Genomic DNA, 24,626 nt, shown 5'->3' with positions numbered 1-24,626 from the left:
TGTGTGTGTGTGTGTGTGTATATGTGTGTGTGTGTGTGTGTGTGTGCGCGCGTGTGTGTGTGTGTGTGTGTGTGCCTTGTTGCAATCTGTGTGTGTGTGTGTGTGTATATGTGTGTGTGTGTGTGTGTGTGCGCGTGTGTGTGCCTTGATGCAATCTGTGTGTGTGTGTGTGTGTGTGTGTGTGTATGTGTGTGTGTGTGTGTGTGTGTGTGTGTGTGTGTGTGCGCGCGCTAACCAGGCAACCGGCGTGCCCCCTCACTTCATGGTGACATGCTAACTGTGCCATATACACACACACACATACATACATACATACATACACGCACGCACGCATGCACAAATACACACACACACTATTCATCAGTATGCAGGCCACGTGGGTCCAGTCAATCCGTCGTCGGAGAAAGCCAATCGGCGTCAAGAACGTAATTTCTAGGTCACACATACGCAGTCAAATAAGGAAAAAAAAACACATAAAAACAACAAAGACACACACGCACAGCGCTGTGATTGGTGAAATACAGTATGGGACACGTGTCACTGAGGTCTGTGGAAATAAAAGTTATGTTTTATTTATTTATTTATTATGTATTTGGTTTGCTGTCAGGTGTGCAGCACCTGTGTGTGACGCAGTACCGGTAAAGTCTGATGATTTGGACGGACTGGGCCGAACGGAAATACTGACAACGGCTCACTGACGGACTCACCGGACTGTTGATGCCCACGTCTGCTTCAGTGTATTTTAGAGGTGAACCTGTGTAACCACGTGATATGCAGATGGGATAGGGAACCATCGCTAAATGTTAACCTTTGAGATGTTCAAAGGTGTCATCTCATCAAAGGTGCTGATCCATTAACACAAAACCACCATTCCCCTCTCATTATCACAATTACCTTCTAACCCACTTTGAATGACCTGCAGTTACCCTCTCTGGAGTAATGGCCACCCGGATGTTAATAAGTGAATCTGGTGACAATTACAATCATGGAGAGTGTTTCACCCTCCTACTAGAATTTTCAGGCCCTGCTCCCAAATAACCAGCATTTTTCATCAATGGAATAATTAAAATAATAGAGTGCCCAAGTGCCATTAGCAAAGCGTGCTCGCAGGTAGAGCAGCATTTAGATTAATTTTCGGAATGGACGAGCCCTTTTTCCTCCATTGTTCTTCATTTTCTATTTCCATCGCCTCCCCCTGCCAGAAGCCTGTCGTTGCTGCGCTTTCAGACTGAACAAAAGGAAAACAGTGTCATCCCACAATACAATACTCAATTTGATATTGTCAGGACTCAACAATAGTGTGATGATGACTTGTTGCCAGGGTTATAGTTTTGGATTTTTCATGATAGTTAGTGATTAGTTTGTTTTAATGAGTTTTTAGAGCATGTTTGTTTATATTTTTTCGGGGGGTGGACGGTCGTTTTTAATAAAAACGAAACAAAACTCATAAAAACGTTTTGTTAATGTTAGTATTCGTTTGTTTGGGGGGGGGGGGGTTCTATACGGAGTGTTGGTCCAGCGCAAGATTAAAAGAAAAGATCACTAAGTATATTGTGTACTAAAGTACAATTCCCAAAGGACTGTTTGACAGTTTCTTCTCCAGTAATAGTGAAATAAAAAAAAAATTGAAATGAACACCAAAAGCTCATCTCTATTAATCGACAATGATGAAACAGAGGGACATTTTTGCTGTAGTTAAATAAGGATAGTTTCAGAAAGTTTTTTTTTTAAAGCATTCATTCATATTTGATTTAATTAATGAAAGAGTTCTTTCAGTTGGAGTTATTGTGTTAATTTTTGTCAACTATAATAACCTTGCTTGTCACCAGAACGACACTTTTGAAAAATATCTTATTGTCCTACGGCAACACCCACCAAATGTTATGGCGAATGACATTCGAGTCTGATTTCACATTGTTTTTTTCTCTCCTATTGCAATCGTTGAAACATCCCCCTTGTTCTCTTTGCGTGAATACTCCAATTTTTCTTCTGAGGAGCATGATCACAAGCACTACAAGGTGTAATCATAATGAGCATGTACAGGCTACTTTAAAGTGGTTAATAGCACGTCTCTCCCTTACAGGACTTAGGTTTGGATTTGAATCTCTGCTCCTGCCTTCCTGTATGACGTGTGCACGTTCTCCCCGTGCTTGCAATGGGGAGAACGTCCTCCCACATTTTGTTCATTTAGATGTGAATGGGCGTCTTTTTATCTGCCCCGCCTGTCTGTGGTATTCGGTCCTGAGCGTGCCACACCTCACTGGCGACCCCAATGAGAACCGCTTCATGACAAATGTTGACCGCATTACAACTACAAATCTCAATGGTTTTATGTCACCGAAACAGCCTTATAATTTAAGTACACGGAGGTTCAATTCTCCTGTCATCCTGCAAAAAAAAAATATATATATAGAATTGTGGAGAAGATCCTGCAGTTTGTGCATTTCTGATGTAATAATGGAGTGTAAAATTGAATTTGGCCTCAGGGGATTATTGTTGTTTTCTTCTTTTACAATTTCATGGCGTCTTGGAGCCTTTCAAGATTAGCAATAAGTAATTCCTCATATAGGATTTATTTTTGCTGGAAGAATAAGTGGAGTGATGTTATGACATAAAACAGCAACCTTAATTGGCTATTATCTTTTTGTTGAAAGTACTGCGGTGAAAGGTTAATCACCGTTAAATTGAAGCGCTGCGCTCTACAAATAGAAGATAAATGTAGCATATTTTCATTGTAGTGATGCTTGTGTCACATCACGTACAATGCATCCCCAGATTACAGTGCGAGGAAAACGGACCAGCCAGATGACCTCCTAACTACACAATCTAATGAGATCCAAAAATCAAAAGTTCCTCCCTAAAAAAAGATACTGTTTCACTTTGGATTGCCACTGTAATGATAGGTTGTCTTTTGCTCTCCTAGTCATAACATTTGAAATTGCAACCCCGGTAAACGATTACAGGTACAAGAGCTGATTAAGAATATACAATGTGCTGTTGCATGCTAACGTATTCTAGAATCTATTATGAATTACAGAGGCATTAGTCAGTGATGCTCAATCATCTAAAATGGAAGTATGTTGTGGCTGATTTCTGACAGAATCAGTCATGTCTGGAAGCCAGCAGGAGTTAGCACACACGTCTTACGGCGGGGGTGCCCACACTTTGTCAGCATGCGAACTACTTGTAAAATGGCCAAGATCAAATGATTCATCTACTTTATTTAGTCATGTATTTATTTGAAAATATACTTGGAATCCTTTATATGTAAAACATATATTGGTGTACCTGCATGGATCAAGTTTCAGTTATGCAAGGGACAACAATATATTGTTGTCCAGAGTAAAGAATATACACATATTTTTTAATACCGTATTTTCTGCACTATAAGGCGCTTCGGAGTACAAGGCGCACCTTCAATGAATGGCCTATTTTAAAACTGTTTCCTTATATAGGGTGCAAAGCATTACAAGGCACGTAAAATAGAAACTACAATAGTGGCTGTGGTTGCGTTATGCATCCGGTATATGTAGCAATGCTAAAGGGAATACAATACAATGCAATGCAGCTTTATTTATATAGAGCTTTCACAACCGCTGCAGCTGCAACAAAGCGCTTTATAGAACATTTAAAATACTACGGACAATAAATCAGAATATTGATGCACATATAAAGCACATCAGGTTATAAGGTGCATTGTCAGCCTTTGACAAAATTTAATGCTTTTAGGTGCGCCTTATAGTGCGGAAAATACGGTAAATAAAGTACGTAGATCATTAGACCTTGGCCATTTTATCAGTACCTTGCATGCGAAAAAAGTGTGGGCACCCCTGGTGTAAATTAGTTGACTACTTTGAAATTATGCATACAAGTGAAGGAAAACAAAAAGTATTGCTTTTTGTATTTATGGATGTTTCATAGAATTACTGCAACTCTCTACAGCAGGGGTGTCAAACTCACTTTTTTCGCGGGCCACTTTGGACTTACGTCTTCCCTTGGAGAGCCGTTACGACAGTGAACCCAAATAAATGTTTAATTGTCTCATTGTGTTATTACTTGTATACAACAAATCAAATGGATAGATTGCTAGTTTTTAAATCAGTCAATTCAACTGCAATAGTTTGTTCAATTATTGTTCAAGTGAGTCTAAACAGGGAAACAAAATTATTGCAAAATATCTGTTATTTATTACACATGAAATTTGACATTTAGGTCCAGATTTTAGCAAGGATCATGCAAAGCTGACATGCTTGATTTGCTTCCGCGGGCCACATAAAATGATGTGGCGGGCCGGATCTGGCCCCCGCGCCTTGAGTTTGACACCTGTGCTCTTTTAGTGTAGCGTTTTTGGTTCATTTTAAACTGCACACTAAGAGCAAAAAATGTCAAGGCCTTCAATTTAAGTCACTCCCTCTTGTACAAACATGTCAAAAATGCTGGTACAAGCTGCAAAGTTTCTTTTAAAATTGATTGTACTACCATTTTTAATTGGATTTGCATACACCTTAAATAATTCAAGGTGTAAGCTAATGATGCTTATAGAAGTGCAGGTGCAATATGGCGCGATATGCACAGGATCCGATCAGTCAACTAATTGCAACTACTGTCTGTGATTAGTCGACGAGCAAAATAATCTTTTGTGGCAGCCCTCCTGCACAAACACATGGCATGTCTGTTTTGGGTTTTTTTTGCACTGCCTCCTCAAAATAGCTTCTCAGGGCCTGGGCAGGGGTTCGTTATCTGCTCATGAAGGCTTGGACTGAAGGGATTGCTTTCAACTTTGACTTGTCTTTAGATGCTCCTTTGTAAAACAGCTGCTTCTCGTTTAATTGCTGCGATTCATTCAAGAATGGCCTATATCTCCCAGCTGCATTGTTTTAGCCCCACTACAACAGCGGGAGGCCAAGGTCTGGAATGTTGGCTGCACTTATGAAACACAAGTTTACAAATCTCAAAATCTAGACGACATCATGCTACAGTAGCAAATGTTGAAACATATTAGTTGGCAAAGGAACAAGACTTTGTGTCTGGGAGAATAGAGGAGTACACATCTGCTTGAGGTTTGTTCTATTCCGGACCATCTGCACTAAGAGGCCCTTCATAATGTGAACAGAAGACAAAGCAAATGCCTTCTGTGTCAACACAACCTCGATCCCCCCTGCAATCGGAAAACAAATAAACACAGGCTTACTCTGGGCAGCCCAGGCCAATCCACTCAGGAATTTCAAATACTACTGAATTTATTTTCCAGGAGGCCTTTGGAGTAAGCTATGCAATCAGAGAGGTCAGTTCTACTGAAAAAGTAAAACAACACAAAAAAACCCCCCCAAAATATTAGGTCATGAATGTTTTCAGGGAAACTGGTCATATTTGAAATGTCTTACCTTTCCTATTTTCACTGGCTGCCTGCCTTTTTCTGAAACGTGGACACGCAGACACAAATATCTTTTCGCTCCATTTCATTTTGGACTGATGGGTGTTGGGCCCCTGCCATGGGGCCAGCAGACACACTTGTTTATTTTTCCCATACCCACTTTAAATCCGAGGTTTTCACCCTTTCTGAAGAGCTCTGTTTGTTCCTAGCCAGGAGGACACAAAGGTAGGAAAACAGGAACACGTCATCACTGACATCAGAACAAAAACAAACGAGGCGATCCAAGCCCCACACGTCTTTCTCATGTGGCTTTAGGGAGCCTGCCAGCCAAATTTAACAGGGATTTATGAAGGGAAAAAAAGCCCCTATTTAGCATAATGAATATTTAATCTAGCGTAGAACCAGCAAAGCAATTCTGCAGAAATAATTGAGAGCAGACTCTTTCAAAGCTTGGGAAAAAAAAAAAAGCAAAGGAAAAAAAATGCCCACTAAACCGTTGACCCAAAGGAGCCCCTCCCCCCCAAAAAACCCTCAGACAATTAATTACATTTAAACTGCTGGCATACGCTTTGTTAAATGAGGTTAGCCACCTGCGCTACATTCAATTGGTGCTAAATCTGCTGATTAATTTACGTTTAGAGAACACCCATACATACCACACCTGCGCTTATTAAGCGGCGTCATCCCACCTCTCATCCTCATCCTCTCCATTTGACACCCTCAATGTTGACTCTGCGGGTCCTGAAGAACTCTAAAAAGTGACAGAGAAATAACAAACAAAGATCAGTTTATCCGTCATCCATCCAACTTGCACAAAAAAGAGGGAAAAAGGAGCGACCTCAGCAGGTTAAACTCTTCACTCTTGCAAAATAAAACAGGTTATCTTTTTGGTGAATCCTTGCTAGCCTTAATAAATCAGCTTACGGCGCAGCCTAATGGCTCCATTCGCTTCACAAATCTCTGCAATGCAATAACATGCGCCAACGCGCGCCGATTAATTTAATAAGTCTTTAATATTCTTCATGAAAAAGAACCAACGACCAGAGAGGCCAGAGCATATGGGGTGGCGAGGGAGGGAGGGAAGGTGGGAAGGGTGCTATCTGTGGAAAAGGATATTGCAGCAGCAACAGATTGAATATTACATAATGATGTCATTTATATTCCATTCGAAGTGCTGGCCTCCCAGACCTCGCCTCATACAGGACTGGGGATTTGTCTGCAAGATGACAGGGGAGAAGAAGTTCTCGTGCAGTCAGTGGATCTTAAAAAGGACGAGTTCATCATGCACATAGACAGCGGGTTATATTGGAATGATCATCGTGTTACATTTGAGAATTTCATTAAATGATCACTGATGCCAAAAGTGTTGTTATGGTTATGTCATATTTCCATATTGTCTTTGCAATTTGTTTCATCCATTCTGAATAACACTGGACGGATATAATTAATGGAGTGTACAATTAGGGGAGCCCTTGGCTTGTTGTCACAGTACAATTATCTTCTCGGCCAGAGGGCGCAACTAAAATGTTAAATGCTCGTTTTCCTCCTTTATGTGGTCAGAAGTTATGTCCTCTCCAGAAAGATGAGAGCCAATAAACCATTTTACTCGACACAAAGTACAAAGAAAAAAAAAGTTATATATATTTGGAAACAAGTGTCTTCCAGATAAAAATGCTAGCAGTAAGACCTGTGGACTTGTTAGAGCACAATTCAGACATATGTTCATACCTCGGTCATTGTTCTGTTTGAAACTACCGGTAACTTTAAACTTAGTATAACTCTTTCAAATTAGAAAAAAAAAAAAGAACAGAAATAATGTTGTCTTTTTTTTTATTAATTGTAAAATACAGCATGACATCTTATCCCACATAGTGAGCCACGTTATGTCGGGGCAACATGTCACATGTTCACATTCTTTGATTGCTGAAAGCTCTGCACTGACACAAAATATGAACGTGATACAAAATACACCTGAGACTGTTCTTTCATCATGTACGCACCGTGTCGCCACCTTGATTTTGATTTGCATTGCATTAATGCATTGTATTTCATTGCATGCAATGGTGTGAAAATGGGGTCGCAGTACGCCGAGGAGTTCTCTGTGAAAACAGCTTCTGCCGACACAACTATGAGAATTTGCTCCGTTGTCAGCCTGTGCTGTACACATTGTCTTGTTTGGAGGTTTTTGAGGGGCGCGAGAAGCAGGCCACAGCGCACCCATGTGGCAGCAGATGCTATTGCAGGCAGTTGTGTAGGGTGAGTGGCGCCTTGTGAATGCCATTTCAAGATGCAATTGTCAAATAAAATATGTACAGTGAAAAAGCAGGGCCTCGCGGGGGGGTTGATTGTATGCTAAATATTGAAGTCATGATATAGTTATTGCAAGGAAATTATTTGAAAACAAATATACCACGTGGGCTTTTTATTGTGGTCTATTTAAAATGGCACTTTTACTCGCTTCAAAATGTGACCAATAAAAAATAATGCGAGTTAAATTGCGTGTCATATTCAAATGTAAATAACGTTTTTCTTTTGATACCAACTGCAAAAGTAAAGCGATTGGCTTCAGTGTTCCATTATTTTTGGAGGAAGGTCCATGGCTTGGTCTTGTGTTCAGCTTCTCTCAAAGGATCATGGGAGGTGACTGCCCATCAATAAAGATTTGTTTGCCTATCAGGTGACGGTTGTTTGTAGAGGAAGTTTAAACGTTAAAAGGTCAGTGTGAACCTGTTAAAAGCACTCAACAAAGAATGACATTACAGTTGTTATTAATGTGTGTATTTAAGCTATGTACACTCGTGCTTTGTGTGTATGAAGGGAGTGTGAAAGGCTTTTAGTAAGATCAACATGCAAAGCAAGCAAACAAGCTCAACAGTGGCTCTCAAGATGTTATAGCTCTACTTGCTTTCGGCTGGGAAAGAAACAGCACAAGCTTTGTCTCAATCTGCTTTCACGAGCGCAGACGAACGTGCATCACCGGACAGCATCAGTCCACTTGAACAATCTTGCGATATGCAAAACAAGAGCTGCATCGATTAATCTGCCTTTACAAAGATTATGCACATTTTTAGTTGGCACTGGCAGCACTATGGAGGGAATTGCATTTCGGTACAGGGTGTCCATTAAGTGGTTTACATGGTTTAAAAAAAGAAAACAAAACAAAACGATTGTATTCAAATTATAAGTATGATAAATAATGGCAGACATGATTTCAGGTCTGTATTGCCATCGATTTCAGCACATTGACTGGTGATGCATTCTCTCATGGCAATTTGGATCTGGAATCATCATCGAGTACACGTTCTCTTTGAGCATACCCCAGAAAAAGAAGTCAAGGGGAGAAAGCTCTGGTGGACGTGAACTCCGCTATGAGTTCCAGACTTCGTGGACACCCTGTCCATTCTATGAAGAGGTGGTATGAATATTTACAGCCCATGACAAGGTAAAATTCTTGCTGCTGCAGTCTAGTCCTTGACCACTGCAAACTGTACACGAGTGCGGAGCCTCCAAAGTAGAACACAAACCATTTAGCGCACCCCTCGACCACCAATTTCTTTGAATTTAGGTGGCATTATTCTCATGGAATCTAGAAATTAACTTTTTTTTAAAAAACATATTTAACAGCCACACAAGTGTAAAAAGAAGTTAACCATGAAATTAAAAATAGAAAACAACTTTCTTCGACATTGAGGGGATTTCACCTCTTGTTTTCTCCACCCTTTTCCTGCTCTCCCTTGACAAGTCTGACTCTGCTTGACTCTACACCTGCTTGAATCGAGGGATTGCCAGGCATGCAGGGAAACGTAATATCTGGTTTACTGGCTGTTTTGGTGTGTGGCACCGGTTTCTGATGGGGCATGAAGTGTCCTTCCGCCACACATCCCCTTGTGATGCCACAGAGTGTAAAGCACTCGTTCTGACTGTGAACATACACAAATACATACAAAAAGACCCACACATACTGCTGTCCAAACAGTGTTTATTGACTGAAGGAGACGAGAGCAAGAGATTCAAATAAGTGAGGGCTCATGAGAAACAGGCCGCCACACACCTTTAAAGACAATGGAGAAGTCATTTAGTGGAAATAACTTAACTCAATGCACTTTAAATGGAAAAGAAGGTATAGCTCTGATGCTGTGAGAGACCTAGATATAATTATTTTTAAAAATGTTATGTATTGTATTGACCTTCACCATATACAAAAGTCATCACAAATGCCGTTCTTAGATTCAAAAATGCAGTAAACAAAACAAAAACAACAAAAAATAACATGTTTTCGACTTATACCGAGTTCGAAAGCAAACACTGGGCGACAGATTGGCTTGAGGCCTGTTTAAAAAGTCATTAGTGTGTGTTTGAGTTAAAGGAGGCCTCTAATAAAGTGGGGCCGTCATGTGCTATTTGCTCATGTGTTACGTGGAGGTTTATTAGTTAAACAGGCAGAAAGGAAGGGTCAATATTTTCACAAGCAGCAGAGGGCTGACATGGCCTGATGAAGCGATTTCCCCACATTCTTATCAATCGCAAAAGTCTACAACGTAGGACGGAAGTGCTGTGGACAACAAACGAACACCAAAGATTAGTTTCCTTTTTCCGTCAAAAGAGCAGTTATGATGAGTGGTGCAGTTAATCATCTAAGAGTCCACTGAGCTTTGCTTTTACGTGTACCTGGCAAAAAAAAAAAAAAAAAAAAGCACACACACATTTGTGTGTGTTTATATATATATATATATATATATATATAAACGTGTGCTTTTCTTTTACGTGCACACACACACACACGCGACCCTTGTGAGAATAAAGCGGATCGGAAAATGGATGGATGGAGTGTGTGTGTGTGTATATGTACACACACACACACTTAGGGATATTGGGTTTTCAGGTGAAATTTATGGAAAGTAAAATAAAATAAATTCACACTACAGTGATATCATATCATGAAAGTAGGACATTTAAGTCGAAGGATGCACTGATTTCCTCATCTCAAACAATTCACTGAAACAAAAGTTACCAACCCATGGTGGATACACCACAACTAAAAATGTCAACGTCTCAATAACCCGTCATGTGCTTTTGAGCATCAATTAGAGCTTGACGACGGCGTCTCATGCTATTCACAAGTCGACTTGTCTGCTGAGGCATGGCATCCAACTCTTCTTGAAGGGCAGCCCAGGTCATTGAAGTTCTGGGGAGCAGTGTCAAGTCTCGACATGGCAACTCAGCTGATCCCACAGGTTTTCAATAAGAATCAGGTCTGGAAAAAGTGCAGGCCATTCTATTTGAGGTACACCAGTCTCCAACAGCCGTTCCTTGATAATGCGACCTCAATGAGCTGAGGCATTGTCGTCCATAAAGATGAAATTAAGCCCATGTTGTTCATGATGGGGCACAATCACTGGAATTATGTTCTTCAGGTAATATGGGCCTGTCACTGTACAGTTCACAAAGTGTTCCGTACTGACTGGACTCACCTGCCCCCACTGTAACACCGCCGCCACGTAAAGCTCATCTGATGAGAACAATGGCTGATGCATAGTGCTCTCCTTGACATCCAACATCGTTGCAGGGGCCATCATTTCTGCTCCACGTGAATCGACTTTCATTAGAGAACATCACTGAGGCCCACTAGTCCAGCGTAAATGCTCAGTGGCCCATGCAAGACGATGACACCGGTACCTGGTGGTGTGGTCAGGTACCCTTGCAGGTCATCTAGCGCGCAGACTACGCTGATGTAAATGGTTTCGAATCATCTGGCGTGACACTTGGGTGCCTCTCACTTCCCTCAAACGTGCCTGGAGTTGAGTGGCATTCATCATCCGGTTTCTCAAGGAATTATTCACAAGACTTAAAAGGATGCTCCACTAATGTGGTTTAATAAATCACAAACAGGCCACCTCAGAATAAATACATTTAATGCCACCAAAAAGAGCAGTGTGCCTTATAATGTATTTTCCTGAACAGAATCGGGAAAAAAAAGCATCATTCCACTGATTTACAGAATGTCAAGTTCAACAAAATACACTTCACTATATACACAGTTGATGCTGGTCACACAATTTTATGACCACAATATTTAACAAGTCTTGACATTTAAAAACGAGAAAAACTCATTTTAACCAATATACATTTGTGTGGCAGTGAGTTTTAAAGTTCATATATTTGATAAAAAATACACCACAAAAACTAAGTTCTAAATCCAGCACATTGTGATGATATATCTGAATGTCATTTTTTTGTTGTGCACTGTAATTACACTCAAAAATGTCACTAAACTGTAAAAAACAAAAAAATGTTTCTTCATGTTCCAGTAGGCCAACAGGTACTATACCATGTTGCTACTCAGATAAAAAAAAAATCACTGTGGTTTCCTTCGTCTACAGGGGCAAAAAAAAAAAAGAGATATAATCAGAAATCAAGTAAATATACAATAACGTAAGATGACAATCAAAAATAATAGACCCATTTCCATTGTATGTCATCAAAAGCTGGGCGTTCAGGCTCAAAAACGACAGAAGACGTGCGTGCCTGCGAAGATTTGTTTTTTTTTTTTTTTGTTGTTGTTTTTTAGGATGGAGTTGTTTTAGTTTTTGAATTGTTTCGTACAACGTCAACATGCTTTACTGTGTGTGTGCGAATCGGAGTAGAAAGTGGTTTAAAAAAAACTGGAGCAGCCTGTGGCTGCAAACTGTGAAATACACAGACTGGCTCGAGGACATAATCAGGACTGCTCACATTCCCTTTGATATAACATAGCAAGCAACAAAACAAACTAGCTGGCTATGTTACTACCCTGCCACGCAAGTAGAGTTAGCTGTGAGAATGTAGTTCTCTTTTCGGTTGACGATGGCTCAAGCGGGGCACGCAGTTTTTTTTTTCTAGTGCACACACTAGGTTTCTCCACTAAATAAAAATGAGTATCTGGCCATTGGACATCGGGCCACTTTGTAACACCTTCCTCCCACTCTGTAATCCCATAAGGATCAGTAAATTGCTTTCCATCTGGTAAAATTCGTTAGTCATCTTGTGTACATATATTTCTGCGCCAACAATGCGCGCGCATGCCGATTACATCTTTGCTTCCAAACTGAAAATGGGTCTATAGTTATAGTGGTAACAAAGACAGAAAATGCTGTACACACTTTTGATGCCCAACGGCAGAGCTTGTGCTTGCAACGGGAGCCTGTGAAGGACAAGATAGCAAGGACATACAATCATTGCGTGTAAACCACCATCCAGGGCCCTGTGCAAAACTTCACTGATGTGAGAAAAAAAAAAAATAATAACAATAATGTGTGTGTGTGTATATATATATATATATATATATATAATACTGTATTAAAGAATGTATCTAAATCTGATCTATGTGCATTTTGCGAGGGTGTGTGGGTAATACAGTCTAATGAGGAATTCAACATTTGGTTTACTGTGCCCTCTGCTGTTTCATTTAAGAATTGCATTGAGTAGCGCAGTGAGAAGTCATGTGATCAGGGGGTCCTCAGTCAGTTTAATAGACAACTGCTTCCTGTGTCCAAGCACAATTTCCCACAAGATGCAACACTTTCTTCAAGGTTCTCCTAAATTTGGGCTCAGAAGGCCAAACAGTTTGTGACCATGTGTATTTTGTGATAAGTGATTAGTGTTATACTGTATTTCAAAATTGATATTGATAGCGACTCTGGTTTATGGCTAGCCAAATAAGAGGAAGTCATTGAACAGTTGTTGACCCGTCAATTCTGTCTGAACTCAAAGAAAACATTTGAGGAGCCGTTATAGCTTCTAAGCCATATTTCAGCAGGTGATTGGGAGTCGGTACTAAACCACATCTAGGATTTTAGATCGCCACACAGTTCTTTAATTTCATCCATATTTTTTCCCAGTAAGATACCCCAGTCTGTGTATTTCCTTCTGAGTAGTGCGTGAACATAATATGATAGCTGACTATGAGAGGTGTTCCGATCAGGGTTTTATGCTGAATTGCGATACCAATTTTCAATGCCGATACAGCTCACATGGATTAGCTGCACTTTTTTCTTTTAATGTAGAGCTGCTCACTTACAATTTGAATAATCGCTTCTTTTTTTTTTTTTTTTTTAATTGATGAATGTTATTTTTTTGTAATCCAAATTTCCGTTGCAGTATTAAAGAAAGGTTACGGGGTTGTTACATTGCACACACGCTGTGCTTTAGTTCAGGGGTCCCCAACCGCCGGGCCGCGGACCGGTACCGGTCCGCAGGGCATTTGGTACCGGGCCGCACAGAAAGAACTTGCCTTTTTTCCGTTTTATTAATTTCGGAATGCGAAATATGTTTTATTTTGAAAAATTACCGGATTCTCTGTTACATCCGTCTGTGTCACGCTTGACTCACGTCAAGGCACACTTCTCGGTCAGGTGACCGATGACGCTCATAAACAAAACGCTGAAGCCTGCAAAATTTGTAAAAAAGCTGCTTGGAGATCGCAAATGACGGCGGCCTTAAAAGTACGTTCGAAACAACTGGATCAAAGTTATGGCTGAATACTCTGAGATCGCCACAATAGCACTGTTGCTATTTCCGACATCCTACCTGTGTGAGGTGGGGAGTTTCTGCAGCAACAGCGACTAAAACAAAATTACAAAGTAGACTGGACATAAACCACACACTTGAGGTGTCATTGTCTCCTATTACCCCGAGATGGGACTGTCTGATTGCAGAAAATCAAGCTCTGGGCTGTGGTGAGTCGTCATTTTCATGCACTTTGAATTTGCGTTGTATCGTATTTTGAAGGCATTAAACATTACCAGAGCGATAAGAGTGCTGCGACCAGATTAGACGCTCCTTGTGTTTATTATTATATTTCGAAAACAAAACAGTTTTCATGCAGCTCATACCATATTATTTTGTTGTATTAATCCGCCACACCTTAAATGCCGGTCCCTGAAAATATTGTCTGACTTAAACCGGTCCGTGGGGCAAAAAAGGTTGGGGACCCCTGCTTTAGTTGACTGCAGGCTAATGTGATCGGCAATGAAAGGCATTGATGGACGAAGGTCGATCATGAGTTTTTTTTTTCTTAAAAATTGGATTAAATTAAAAAAGGATTCCCTAAACAGTGTTCTGAAAAAAGAAAATTGACCATACCCAGTTTTCTTGGTCCTCCACGTTGTCTGGTGTTTCTGCAGAGCCTGATCTCCTCTTGCGACTGCAACAAGACAACATTTGGGTCATATCAAGTTTTCACAGCTGAAATTGTTGGAATGGTTATTATACTACAGCAAGGTAAATTATATGAACAAAACGTTTTATTTATTTATTTTTGAAATGCTACACAACATTAAACTATTGTCTGCACCTGGGTAAAACTGCTTCCTGCACATCTACAATTGCCGCTCGATAGCAAAGTTTCAAACGGGATAAATAATGCACAAGAATTTCCGGACTATTAAGCGTACCTGGATATAAACCTGCACCCACTAAATTTCAAAAAGAAAACAAAGTGGACATACTGGGCATATTCCGCACTATATCTTGGACCTGCGATTTTTCAGATATATTTCAATTACGATTAAATTCACGACTTTTTTCAAATCAATTCACGATGTATAGTGACATTTCAGATATGACAGAATTTGACATAATACCATGAAAACTTTAAAAGCTGTTATTTTTGTTCAACCCCACCGGAGCCGCTCCCAAGCCCATCACGTGAGAGGGCTTAGTCTCCTACATCGGGCTACACCTTTCTCATTCGAGGGCTATGTCTTGGGGATGTTGACCCCAGTTGTATTCCAAGGCAAAAAGTGGCAATAGTAGTGAAAAAAACAAACACTAGTAAGCAGTGTTATTATCATTATAGTTAGGTTTTTTTTTTCATTTTAATTTTATTGTGTGTCTTTAGCTTTGATTAGTTTTCGGGGCAACTTGGTTAGTTTTTAGATTAGTTTTTTTTTTAATTGAGTATGACCTGTGTGCATGATTTATGAAAAACCCACAATGTTGATTTAATATTAAAAAAACATAACGTACATCCAAAAATGAAATACCGTACAGGTACTAGGTATAGTCGACAGCATGGGTCACCAACGCGGTGCCCGCGGGCACCAGGTAGCCCTCGAGGCGCACATGAGTGGCCTGTGGGCCTGTTCTAAAAATAACTCACTCATGATGGGACAATGCGATTTTCTAGTCATGTTGTAAAAGTAAGAATTTGAAAATGTAAACACTGGCAGAGATTTCTAGAAATAAAGTGCCACATTTTGATATTGGCCCTGAAAGGTGGCATCAAAGATTTCGAATATATGCGCAAAGATCTTTTCATAATGTCTTGTTACATGTATGACAGTCACCTTAAAGTTACTTAAAATATTGCGTAGCGTTTGTTGACGGCATGGTGCATCGCAGTTAAGATGCGTCACAGAACAGACTGCGTTTTATTTTGGAGGTTCAACTGAAAGACAAGGGTACCTTGGTGCACTTGGGCACTCCTGCCTTAGCATCTCAACATCTGTGAATTCGACAGCCTGGCCACCACTTCTGGTTCGAAAAACATTGCCCTGTGGGGGAAAGACAGAGAATGGCAGGATAAAATGACAGCAAAGAAGAAAATCCAACACAAATTGTGTTCTTTTAATACCTGCAATAACCAATCTCTGAAATCAAATCAAATAGGTCAAATCAGTAAGTGATCCATCATCTTTTTACCTTGATCAACTTTGTCGCAATCTCCCCGTCAGAGGCAAGCTCTTGATGCCTAAGCACATACTTGTGGCATTTAGACAGAGCTTTCTCACTCGGGGAAGACACTTGGATTGCATTGGGTATGATTGGCTGCATGACAGTGCCAAGGTCGACATTGGAAGATGGCTTGTGGTCTACCCATTTCTCCCCACCTGCAGAGTGTGAACGTCTGTGCACTGGATTAATTTCCCGAGCCGGCTGATGATCCCAGTGTGAAAGAGAAAAACCAGGAAATTATTCAGATTTGTGAAAATTCAACTTGGATTTTTTTTTTAATCATCAACAGAGTGGGTTGTTCAGGTGCTGCGAGAGTAAATGTATAACTGGAAGTCATGGCTGAGGGGGTTGTTTCTTTTGATGTATTCACTGTTGAGTACGGTGCATCGGGTACCATACAAATTAACTGATAACAAAATGTTCACTTCCCAACAGCATCCGCCACTGGGATGATATTAAGTGAAGAGTAGGGGAAAATATATAGAGTAGGGGGAAAAAAAAGGAACATATTTGGTGACTGTTCCAGCAATACACTTATTCAACACTGCATCTGAAAACAGCCACTGCGAGAATAGCAGACCGGTAGTTTGTGAGTTGTCATGCAAAGACAAAAGAAAGAGAAACTGCATGCAAATTTAAAAATGAAGTGTTTGATCACAATGAGTACAATTTAAATTGAATTTGTATAGTATTGCACATTTACACATGAATAATGTCAAGCGATTTCAAAAGTCCAAACAGCCCGCTGAGGAAAGAAGTCTACAAGCAAAATAGAGTAGAACGTAACTACTCATAAAAGGCACTACCTGGGAAAGTCTACATTATTGACATCCAGGCTACACTTGAACCACATAGCGTCTCTGCATGTCACACTGATACAAAGCCACTTAGAGATGCAATTCGAGACTTGCGGATGCTTATACGCATGATGGCTGCCAATGCAAAAATAAGAAATCACGTCACAAGCACATCTAGGTGACTAGCACACACTAACCCTGATGCCTGCCTCTAGGTCAAGTCCATGGACCAGACGCGTCGCAGGGGCCTCGGTTTCTGAGATGAAGCGTTGGCCTTTCCTGCGATTTGCTCTGCCGGCGTCATGGCACATGGCGGGAGTCCGGCTCCTGCACTGAGGGGTCCCCGCTTCTCTATACTGGGAGGCTGAGTCTACAGGGCACCTTTGCTCCCACTCAAAGATGGAGGTTGCTACTGAAGGATAAGATGAAGTGGAGGTGGGGGAATTGTCCTGAACTGCCCTACTCTGAGCTTGACTTTGATGGGAAGGAGTTTGTCGGAAATCCTGAAAAGTAATGAGGGAACGAGCCCACAGCATTGTGTGCATTAAGATAGTGAGAAATAAGCAATGTCACATACAGTATAAAAGCAGCAGCCATTAGAAGTCTGCAAAATGGATCAATTACACACCAAAAACGGGTCTTGATGTTCTGATTCATGCATGCACACACACACACACACACACACAACAACAAATGCAGACAGTTTCCGAGATGTTCCGACAAATACTACACACACGGTATGCGGAGTACGAGCGTGTAAGAACTGAATGTTTAGCGAATATCAAACACCTGGCAAACTTATCTGATAAAGCAGTGCACGTGTTAGTGGTATTAGTGATGTCTCGCCAACGGAACAGTGCCTGTTTGCTCAACTTGGTGTGGATTTCATGACATCTTGCCTTGCTGAACTTTATTTAACTCTTCTTGAGTCAAAAAGTCAAGTAATCCTTTTTATGGTTCGTGATGGAACACAAGTGTATCGATCTCTATGAGGACCGCTTTTTGAAAAATCTTTTTTTTTTTTTTTTTTTTAACCGACATCAATATTGACAAACTCCCTATACAGGCTAGGGACGTGGGCTCATCCATATTTGAAACGTGTTCCCCCGGCTGCTGCGACGGAGTCACATGACTGAATCCTGCAGACTGATTGGCAGAATGAAGACATATCGCTTCCCGTTCCTTTGCACACCGATTCATCAAATGAGGATTTCATCACTTCCTCCTGATTTGCAGCCAGTCAGTGGACCGGTTCATTTTTGGCCAGGTCCATTTTGGAGACAGTATTATTAATCAATAACGCAAAAAAAAAAAAATAATAATAATAATAAAAATTAATCAAGGGTGATATCTATTCCCCCATCTCTTATACAAAGTTTTATTTTTGTTGATTTGAATGAACTGTCGTCACTTACTGGAAGCGGTGATGGCGAAGCAGACCTCTTCTGTCCATAATGGCGATCTCGGTCCCTTGAGGGCCTTTCTGGTTTCTGTGGTCTGTCTGCGCTGCTACTGCTGCTGCTCTCGGAAACGATCGCTTTGAGCTGCTTCAGCTTCTCATCTTTGACCCACAACTTGTTTTGCATCTCAAGCTGTTTAGCATTCACCCGTCTTTCCTGGACAAGCAAAGTGTGAAACCTCTCAAAGGACGGTAGCATAAGGTAAATACAATCATTGTGTTGCATCTTGTCAATAGAGGGGTGAAAAAAAATCCACCATGAACCATTATTCATATTCTATCCACAAGAAACAAAAGATTATTTTTCAAATATCAGGGCTTTTACTGCTAATTCCACTCACACACTCCTTCTCCCACTTGAGTTTGGTGTCTGTGACCATGCCCTGCATGCGCTGCTCCATTCGCCTCCTTTCCACCAGTTCCTGCTGGAGCTTTTGAGCACGAGCCTCCAGCTCCCGCTCGAGTGAATGTTTGTCGTTCTCATACATGTTGGTTGTCTTTTGCAGAATATCAATCTGGATAGCGTAAACATGAGAACAAATGAGCCAACACTGAAAGAGATTTACAACAGGTCTTTTAGCCATGACTTGACTGATGCATGTCCAAGGATGTTTATGCCTTTCTGTAACTCTTCCTGTCCTTCAGCATCTCTGCTGCAATCTGCTGATGACGCTGTGTGAGACTCGGCTCAATGGCAACTTCTCTCTGAGAATATCCTGTTTAAAGACTTGCAATGGTGAAGTACTGATGATCCATTGTTGGGTGCCATCTTTGTTCTATGATGTCAAAATGGTCAATTCAGGAATCAAACACCTGTTATGAGTTGTATTGATCAGCTCAGAGAGAACAATTTGTGCAGAAACTCCTGAAACACTGACAGTTGCAGATTTTCAAGTTTAGAGAAGGTCAAATTAAGTTAACCTGTCAACTTGATATTGAATTCTAGGTTCATCCTGAAATTGCAGCCGACAGCCCTTTCTCTAACTTTTTGTGAGTACTGTAAGTGCATGTCTTTTCTGAAATCAGTAAAGACAAATGGCCGATGTAGATCATGTTTGGTGTTTTGTGTAAAAAAAAAAAAAAAAAAAAAAAAAAAAAAAAAAAAAAATTATGATGACATGGTGACAGTAAAATCGTCACAAAATCTGAGGAAAATACGGACGAGCAAAACGAAGCGCTCCGGTGTTTTGGATTACTCGGCCAATCAGGTACCTGTATGCACTATACAATTAACCGATTGGCTGCCTCACCCAACTAAGAAATACACCACACCACAAGAAATACACTGATGATTGGCTGACTGGCCCACGAGTTCAGTCAGGATGTAAAATAAAAGAGAGCTGTGTCCACTCACTGGTCTGTGAAAGGGGCATACATTAATCTCCCAATTTAAAAAAAATAGGGAGACCAACTAAGCCTGACATCCCTGAGCTATTAGTATAAAACAATTTTTGAAGGAAAAGCAGGGTTTGCCTGATGAAAATGTAATTTCAGCCCAGAGTAGAATTATTAGGAAAAAATTTAGCTACTGAGCGCTGCTGTAGAAGATACCTTATATTCCAGGGTCTTGGATTTTTTTTCTAGCCGTTCGATCTCTGTTTTTTGGTTGGTGATAACTTTGTCCCTCTCGCACAGTTTGCTTTGCTGGTCTTGGATTAAGTTCTCCTTCACGCCAAGCTGACCATCAAACTGCTGAACCACGGAATTGAGCATGTTGGCTGCACAAGAAAGCACAATGTGAGCTATTAAGAAACTATGCTTTAAATGAATTTAAATGCTGCCTTGTGGTTAAAAAACAAAAAAAATACTGACAAAATGGTTGAATATAAAACCTCAAGTCAGAAATGTTATTCAGTTCCCTCCATTATCATTCAATGCTGGTTAAATATTGTACCAGTTTTGTTGAACTGCTCTGCCATCAGCTGGCGGATACGATGCCTCCTCTCCAGAACCTCAATCAGGCGTGGTAACGTCTGATCGTCTCCCGGGTCCACCAACTCACATGGCGGCAGAGGTGGAAAGCTTTCAATGAGTTGATTGAGCAGAGCTGGATCATCTACTGCAGAAAACGTGAAAATGTCAAATCGGGACATTGGTCAGGAGATATTGGCAAAGTCTACATACACATGGCACAACAAGACAGTGCTAGTTAGGTAGACTCACTTATTATTTAGCAATAGGGCTTGACGATTTGGGAAAATAATCCAACTGTGATTACTTTTCTCAACATTGCGATCTTGATTTAATAAGCAATTACTTTCTTCAAGGTCCTCTTACCGACCATGTACTTTTTAATAAACACAAGCAATAAATTAACCAGTAAGACAAACTATATCAGATTTGTTACAAATAAATGTTTTGTTCTCGTAGGTTAGGCTTACCTTGTAACACAGTAAAATGAAGCAATTAATATGAAAGACAGTTTCCTTTCGAGTTGTTTAATATACATACCGTATATATAAAAAGGCTACTGACCGAAATTGAAGCTCAGTTTACTTCACCCACGCACACACCCAAGCCCCCACCTCCCTCCAACCACACACACAAGCACACACCACAATACCACTGGCATTGCACAGTTCAGCCCTACTTACAAGCATTACCGGGAGCACCTCGATCAGCCAGACGACGTGACAGCTCATCTCTGAATGCCTGATTTTTTTGCCTACGTCCAGCCGCAAGACCGCAGATTGGCCTGTCAACCGGCCGTGCAACTTCCACCTCTTGTGTCATCTCTGCAAACCGCATTACGAGCTGCGGCGCCAAAGACAATGATTACAAAACTTATGATGTAATAAAGTTGAACTGATCTGACAGCGGAACAATTTTTGAGGCTGATGCAGATCATTTGAGGGTCAGGTTGGAAAAGCCAAGTTGAAACAAGGGTAATATTCTCATTCAAAGACATCAGTGAAAAGTCTATCCAATTGCCATTGATATTAAGTACAGTCATTCTTTTGCGTTGCTTCAATGGCAATTAGCAAGACTACCAACATTTGGAACATGCATTACCATGGTTTCCTCATAATCATCGGCTTTTGGATTGACACACACGATCATCTTAACTTTGCCCTCTCCATCAAAGTAGTTCTTAAAAAGATGAGTCACTTTAGAGTCCCTGTATGGCACCATCTGGAGAAGGAGGGAAACGCAAAAGTGGGAAAAAAAAAACAACAAACTATGAGAGTATGCAGTCTCAGTTACTCTCATAAGCAGCAAAACGACTGGTGAAACAGTACACACAAATAGTAGAGGACACCCACCTTATTTGTTCCACACATTTGGTTCTCTCGCAGAACTTCTATACATGTGCGCAGAGTCATTAATGACTGATTTATATTACCTGGTGGCGAGACACCAAGGAAATATGAAGATGAATTAGCTTTTACTGTTAAATACTGACAAGAAAAAAAAGACTTACCTGCTTCACGCAGACGGCTTCCCTCTGCTCTTGTTCGACTAGTGCGCTCGCTACCTGCTAGGTCAACCAAACACAGCTGGCTCACATTTACTTGGTTTTTGTCCTAAAATGAAAGTACAGATTTAATATCATCAGAAACATGATGGCTTGACATGACATATCTGCCTGCTTTTGTGTCACACCATCATTCGGTTGGACTGTAAAAGAGGAGATCTATAATGGTCATCTCTGTGAAGGAAAACTTGTTTTCAAGCTTGAATGCCGGTACATAACTCCCCAAGTAACTTTTGGAGCAGCACATTACCTGCAAAATGTGGTCGCCATCAGCATCAAGAGGTGCCTGAATCAGTTTTAATGTGAAGACACTGTGGGAACGACTGGATTCCCGGTTCAGTTGAGTGTTGGCAATCCTCCTTTTCTTTTGCCCTACAAGAAGTACTCAGTTACACATTTTGCAAAGCTCCACATATTTCCATCTACTCATGTGAACGATCTCATTATAGAAAGCACGGAAATAAGTTCAAACAATCACAGATTTTTCAAAAGTAATAATACAAAAATATATATATATTTTTTACAAGGTTTGTAATAACAAACATGTAATCAGTCTCTCGATGCCTTTTGAAAGTTTAATGGAATCATTTTTTTCTGATGTATGGGGGGGGGTTGTTGACAGCTGACTCAAGACTCAAGTAATCATCAAGGCAAAGGATGTTAGCAAGTTCTTCTCAATGACTGTCACTGTCTTCGTGTGCAATATATCACTCCTGGAAAATGGCAATTCAGAGCAAAACAAAAATAAACAACATCTGCATCTCAAAATGCATAGCCATAACCAACTCCAATGACAATACTTTGTGTGAATTTTGCTCATAACTTTTTTTTTTTTTTTAAACATCATCGTGTAAAGTCTGAAGGCCCAACTATCTTTGAATCATTTCTCAGCTATGTCAGTGATATAAAGTGATGCCAAGACTTGAGGTTAATTTGTTCCGTTATTGAGGTCATGACGCAACTTTTGTTGTAGCTCAGATTGCGAGTGAGATGCGGGATGCTCAACGGATGTCGTGGCGTTTGCTGCCGCCATCCAGTAGCGAGTACTGTATCTGAAGCACACTCCTATTAATTAAGTGGCCATTCATTTATATGTTTGACTAGTCTAATTTACGTGCATTGTTTGCATGTGCAGAGTGGCACAAGAAGGATCTCAGTTTTGTCTAATTTAATGTTTTTTTGTTTTTGGAGGGGGGCTGGGGGCGGGGGTTGCAGCCGAGAAATATATTTCATGAAAACCTTTCCTGTAATTATCACTTTGCTACTGCATTAGCATATGTTCGTGATGGAAAACAGCACATTCTGACTTCAGACAAATTCAGATTATATTGCTGCCATATTTCAATGTCCCCAAAAAATTGGAGATGCTTTCATCTTGACCCTGGTTTTCAGATCTCAAGTACTTTAAGAAGCAAACAAGAGTGGTTGTAAATTGTGTAACTTTCACAAGGAGTAATTGAGCCAATCTTCACTCACCCTTCCAGAAGACTTCAAATGCCTCCTCTGTAGATTTGACTTCAACTTCTGTGCAGCCGGCAACATACATGTTATGATTCTGATCTTCACGTAGAATCTTGGATTGAGGAGCTCTGAAGGATCCGAAAGCAAACATAATTAAGCACACAAAAACGCAGTGGCACAATGACAAATATTTGACAATGAAAGGTGAAAACATGCTAAAGTGTACACAGATACATTGCGTTACAGCCTCTTGCACACAGTCTCAACTCAACTCAGCTGTATTTATAGATCACTTTCAAACAGCCATCGCTCCACACAAAGTGCTGTACATGGAGCAACTAACATATACACCAGTAAAGCAACAAATCAGTAACAAAGACGGTAGAAAGCACTGAACAGCAAAACCAAGAACAAATCTGAGTCATGCTAAGTCAAATGCCAAAGAATACAAGTGAGTTTTGAGGCGGGTTTTAAAGATGGGCAGTCAAGCTAAAGCCATTCATTGAGGACTAAATACAATAACAGCTCAAAGCAGAGAGGGTAAGCCAGAATGAGAAAAACCTCGTAAACTGTTAATTGTACAACATCGCAAGCCTTATCCAGTGCATGAACAACAACCTCTGACAGATGACAAATAAGATCTACTCAGTGAAGCTAAGGCCACAAATGAAAACTTAAGGGGCATATATACCGTACATAAAATCAGTGTTCTTTAAAGGTGTGCCAATACCAAGCCACCTCACAAAAGAGAATGGCCTAGAAGTGACTGAAATTTACAGCAGAAAAAGGCTTCAATACTGTATACTGTATCTATTGTACATTATGTACATGGACTGTTTTGGAACATTAGCATGATGCAACAGAAATTGTAGACGAGGCGCTGCTCTTGTAAGCAGTGATGGCAATGGCGAGTGATGAAAAAAAGCGGAAAGGGGCGTGGCCTGGGCGGGGCGTGGTTACTTACAAAAGTGGCACTAAACATGCTGAAGATAAAGTGTATTGAATTTACACACTATTTGAAACTTGAACAGAAAAAAATCCCAAGATTGCCACTATTCTTTCAAGTGAAAATTTGTGCAATTTTGCTTATGCATTCCTGGTGAGCACCAATATGTAACTTCAAATTTGCTGCTCAAAATCAAAACTAAAAACGGAAACACATTCTCTGCATATTTAAGATTTGTTCATTACTTGTATTCATAAAGTGTTGTGTAAATGTGATAAAAAAGCTGTTGATTCTTACCTCATGCAGTGATAGTGAAGTCCCACACTGTTTACTATATATGGGTTATGAATGTATTTTATTATATAAAGTGGATGTCTATTTACAGTATATACAACAATATA

At 40.4% G+C, this 24,626-nt stretch overlaps 1 protein-coding gene and 1 long non-coding RNA gene across 9 annotated transcripts in view; both read right to left on the bottom strand.

Annotated features, from left to right (window-relative positions):
- Nucleotides 1–7,525, bottom strand: part of LOC109514298 (uncharacterized) — a 22,705-nt gene extending 15,180 nt beyond the window's left edge. The window contains exons 1-2 of the long non-coding RNA XR_002167962.1: nt 7,375–7,525; nt 6,036–6,125 (exon numbers count right to left, since the gene is read on the bottom strand). This is a non-coding gene — a long non-coding RNA (uncharacterized LOC109514298). The remainder of the gene's footprint in view (nt 1–6,035; nt 6,126–7,374) is intronic.
- A 3,776-nt stretch (nt 7,526–11,301) lies between these two features.
- The window catches only part of LOC109514437 (kinesin-like protein KIF23), a 17,199-nt gene continuing 3,874 nt past the window's right edge, over nt 11,302–24,626 (bottom strand). Inside the window, exons 8-23 of one of the 8 annotated variants that reach the window (XM_019867548.1) lie at nt 23,295–23,407; nt 22,069–22,190; nt 21,765–21,867; nt 21,607–21,686; nt 21,356–21,475; nt 20,938–21,097; nt 20,238–20,402; nt 19,895–20,061; nt 18,685–18,858; nt 18,300–18,500; nt 17,082–17,387; nt 16,055–16,288; nt 15,818–15,906; nt 14,495–14,555; nt 12,514–12,554; nt 11,302–11,748 (exon numbers count right to left, since the gene is read on the bottom strand). In XM_019867548.1, the coding sequence (XP_019723107.1) occupies nt 11,730–11,748; nt 12,514–12,554; nt 14,495–14,555; nt 15,818–15,906; nt 16,055–16,288; nt 17,082–17,387; nt 18,300–18,500; nt 18,685–18,858; nt 19,895–20,061; nt 20,238–20,402; nt 20,938–21,097; nt 21,356–21,475; nt 21,607–21,686; nt 21,765–21,867; nt 22,069–22,190; nt 23,295–23,407 (2,155 nt within the window). In that variant the 3' untranslated portion in view covers nt 11,302–11,729. The remainder of the gene's footprint in view (nt 11,749–12,513; nt 12,555–14,494; nt 14,556–15,817; nt 15,907–16,054; nt 16,289–17,081; nt 17,388–18,299; nt 18,501–18,684; nt 18,859–19,894; nt 20,062–20,237; nt 20,403–20,937; nt 21,098–21,355; nt 21,476–21,606; nt 21,687–21,764; nt 21,868–22,068; nt 22,191–23,294; nt 23,408–24,626) is intronic. The other 7 variants (XM_019867549.1, XM_019867550.1, XM_019867552.1 and 4 more) reach the window with 7 other exon arrangements.

This window comes from Hippocampus comes, unplaced genomic scaffold, assembly GCF_001891065.2.
Source record: "Hippocampus comes isolate QL1 unplaced genomic scaffold, H_comes_QL1_v1.1 scaffold2, whole genome shotgun sequence".
Lineage (NCBI taxonomy): Eukaryota > Metazoa > Chordata > Actinopteri > Syngnathiformes > Syngnathidae > Hippocampus > Hippocampus comes.
Note: the sequence above shows the minus strand (reverse complement) of the source record. Positions and strands in the feature narration are given on the sequence as shown.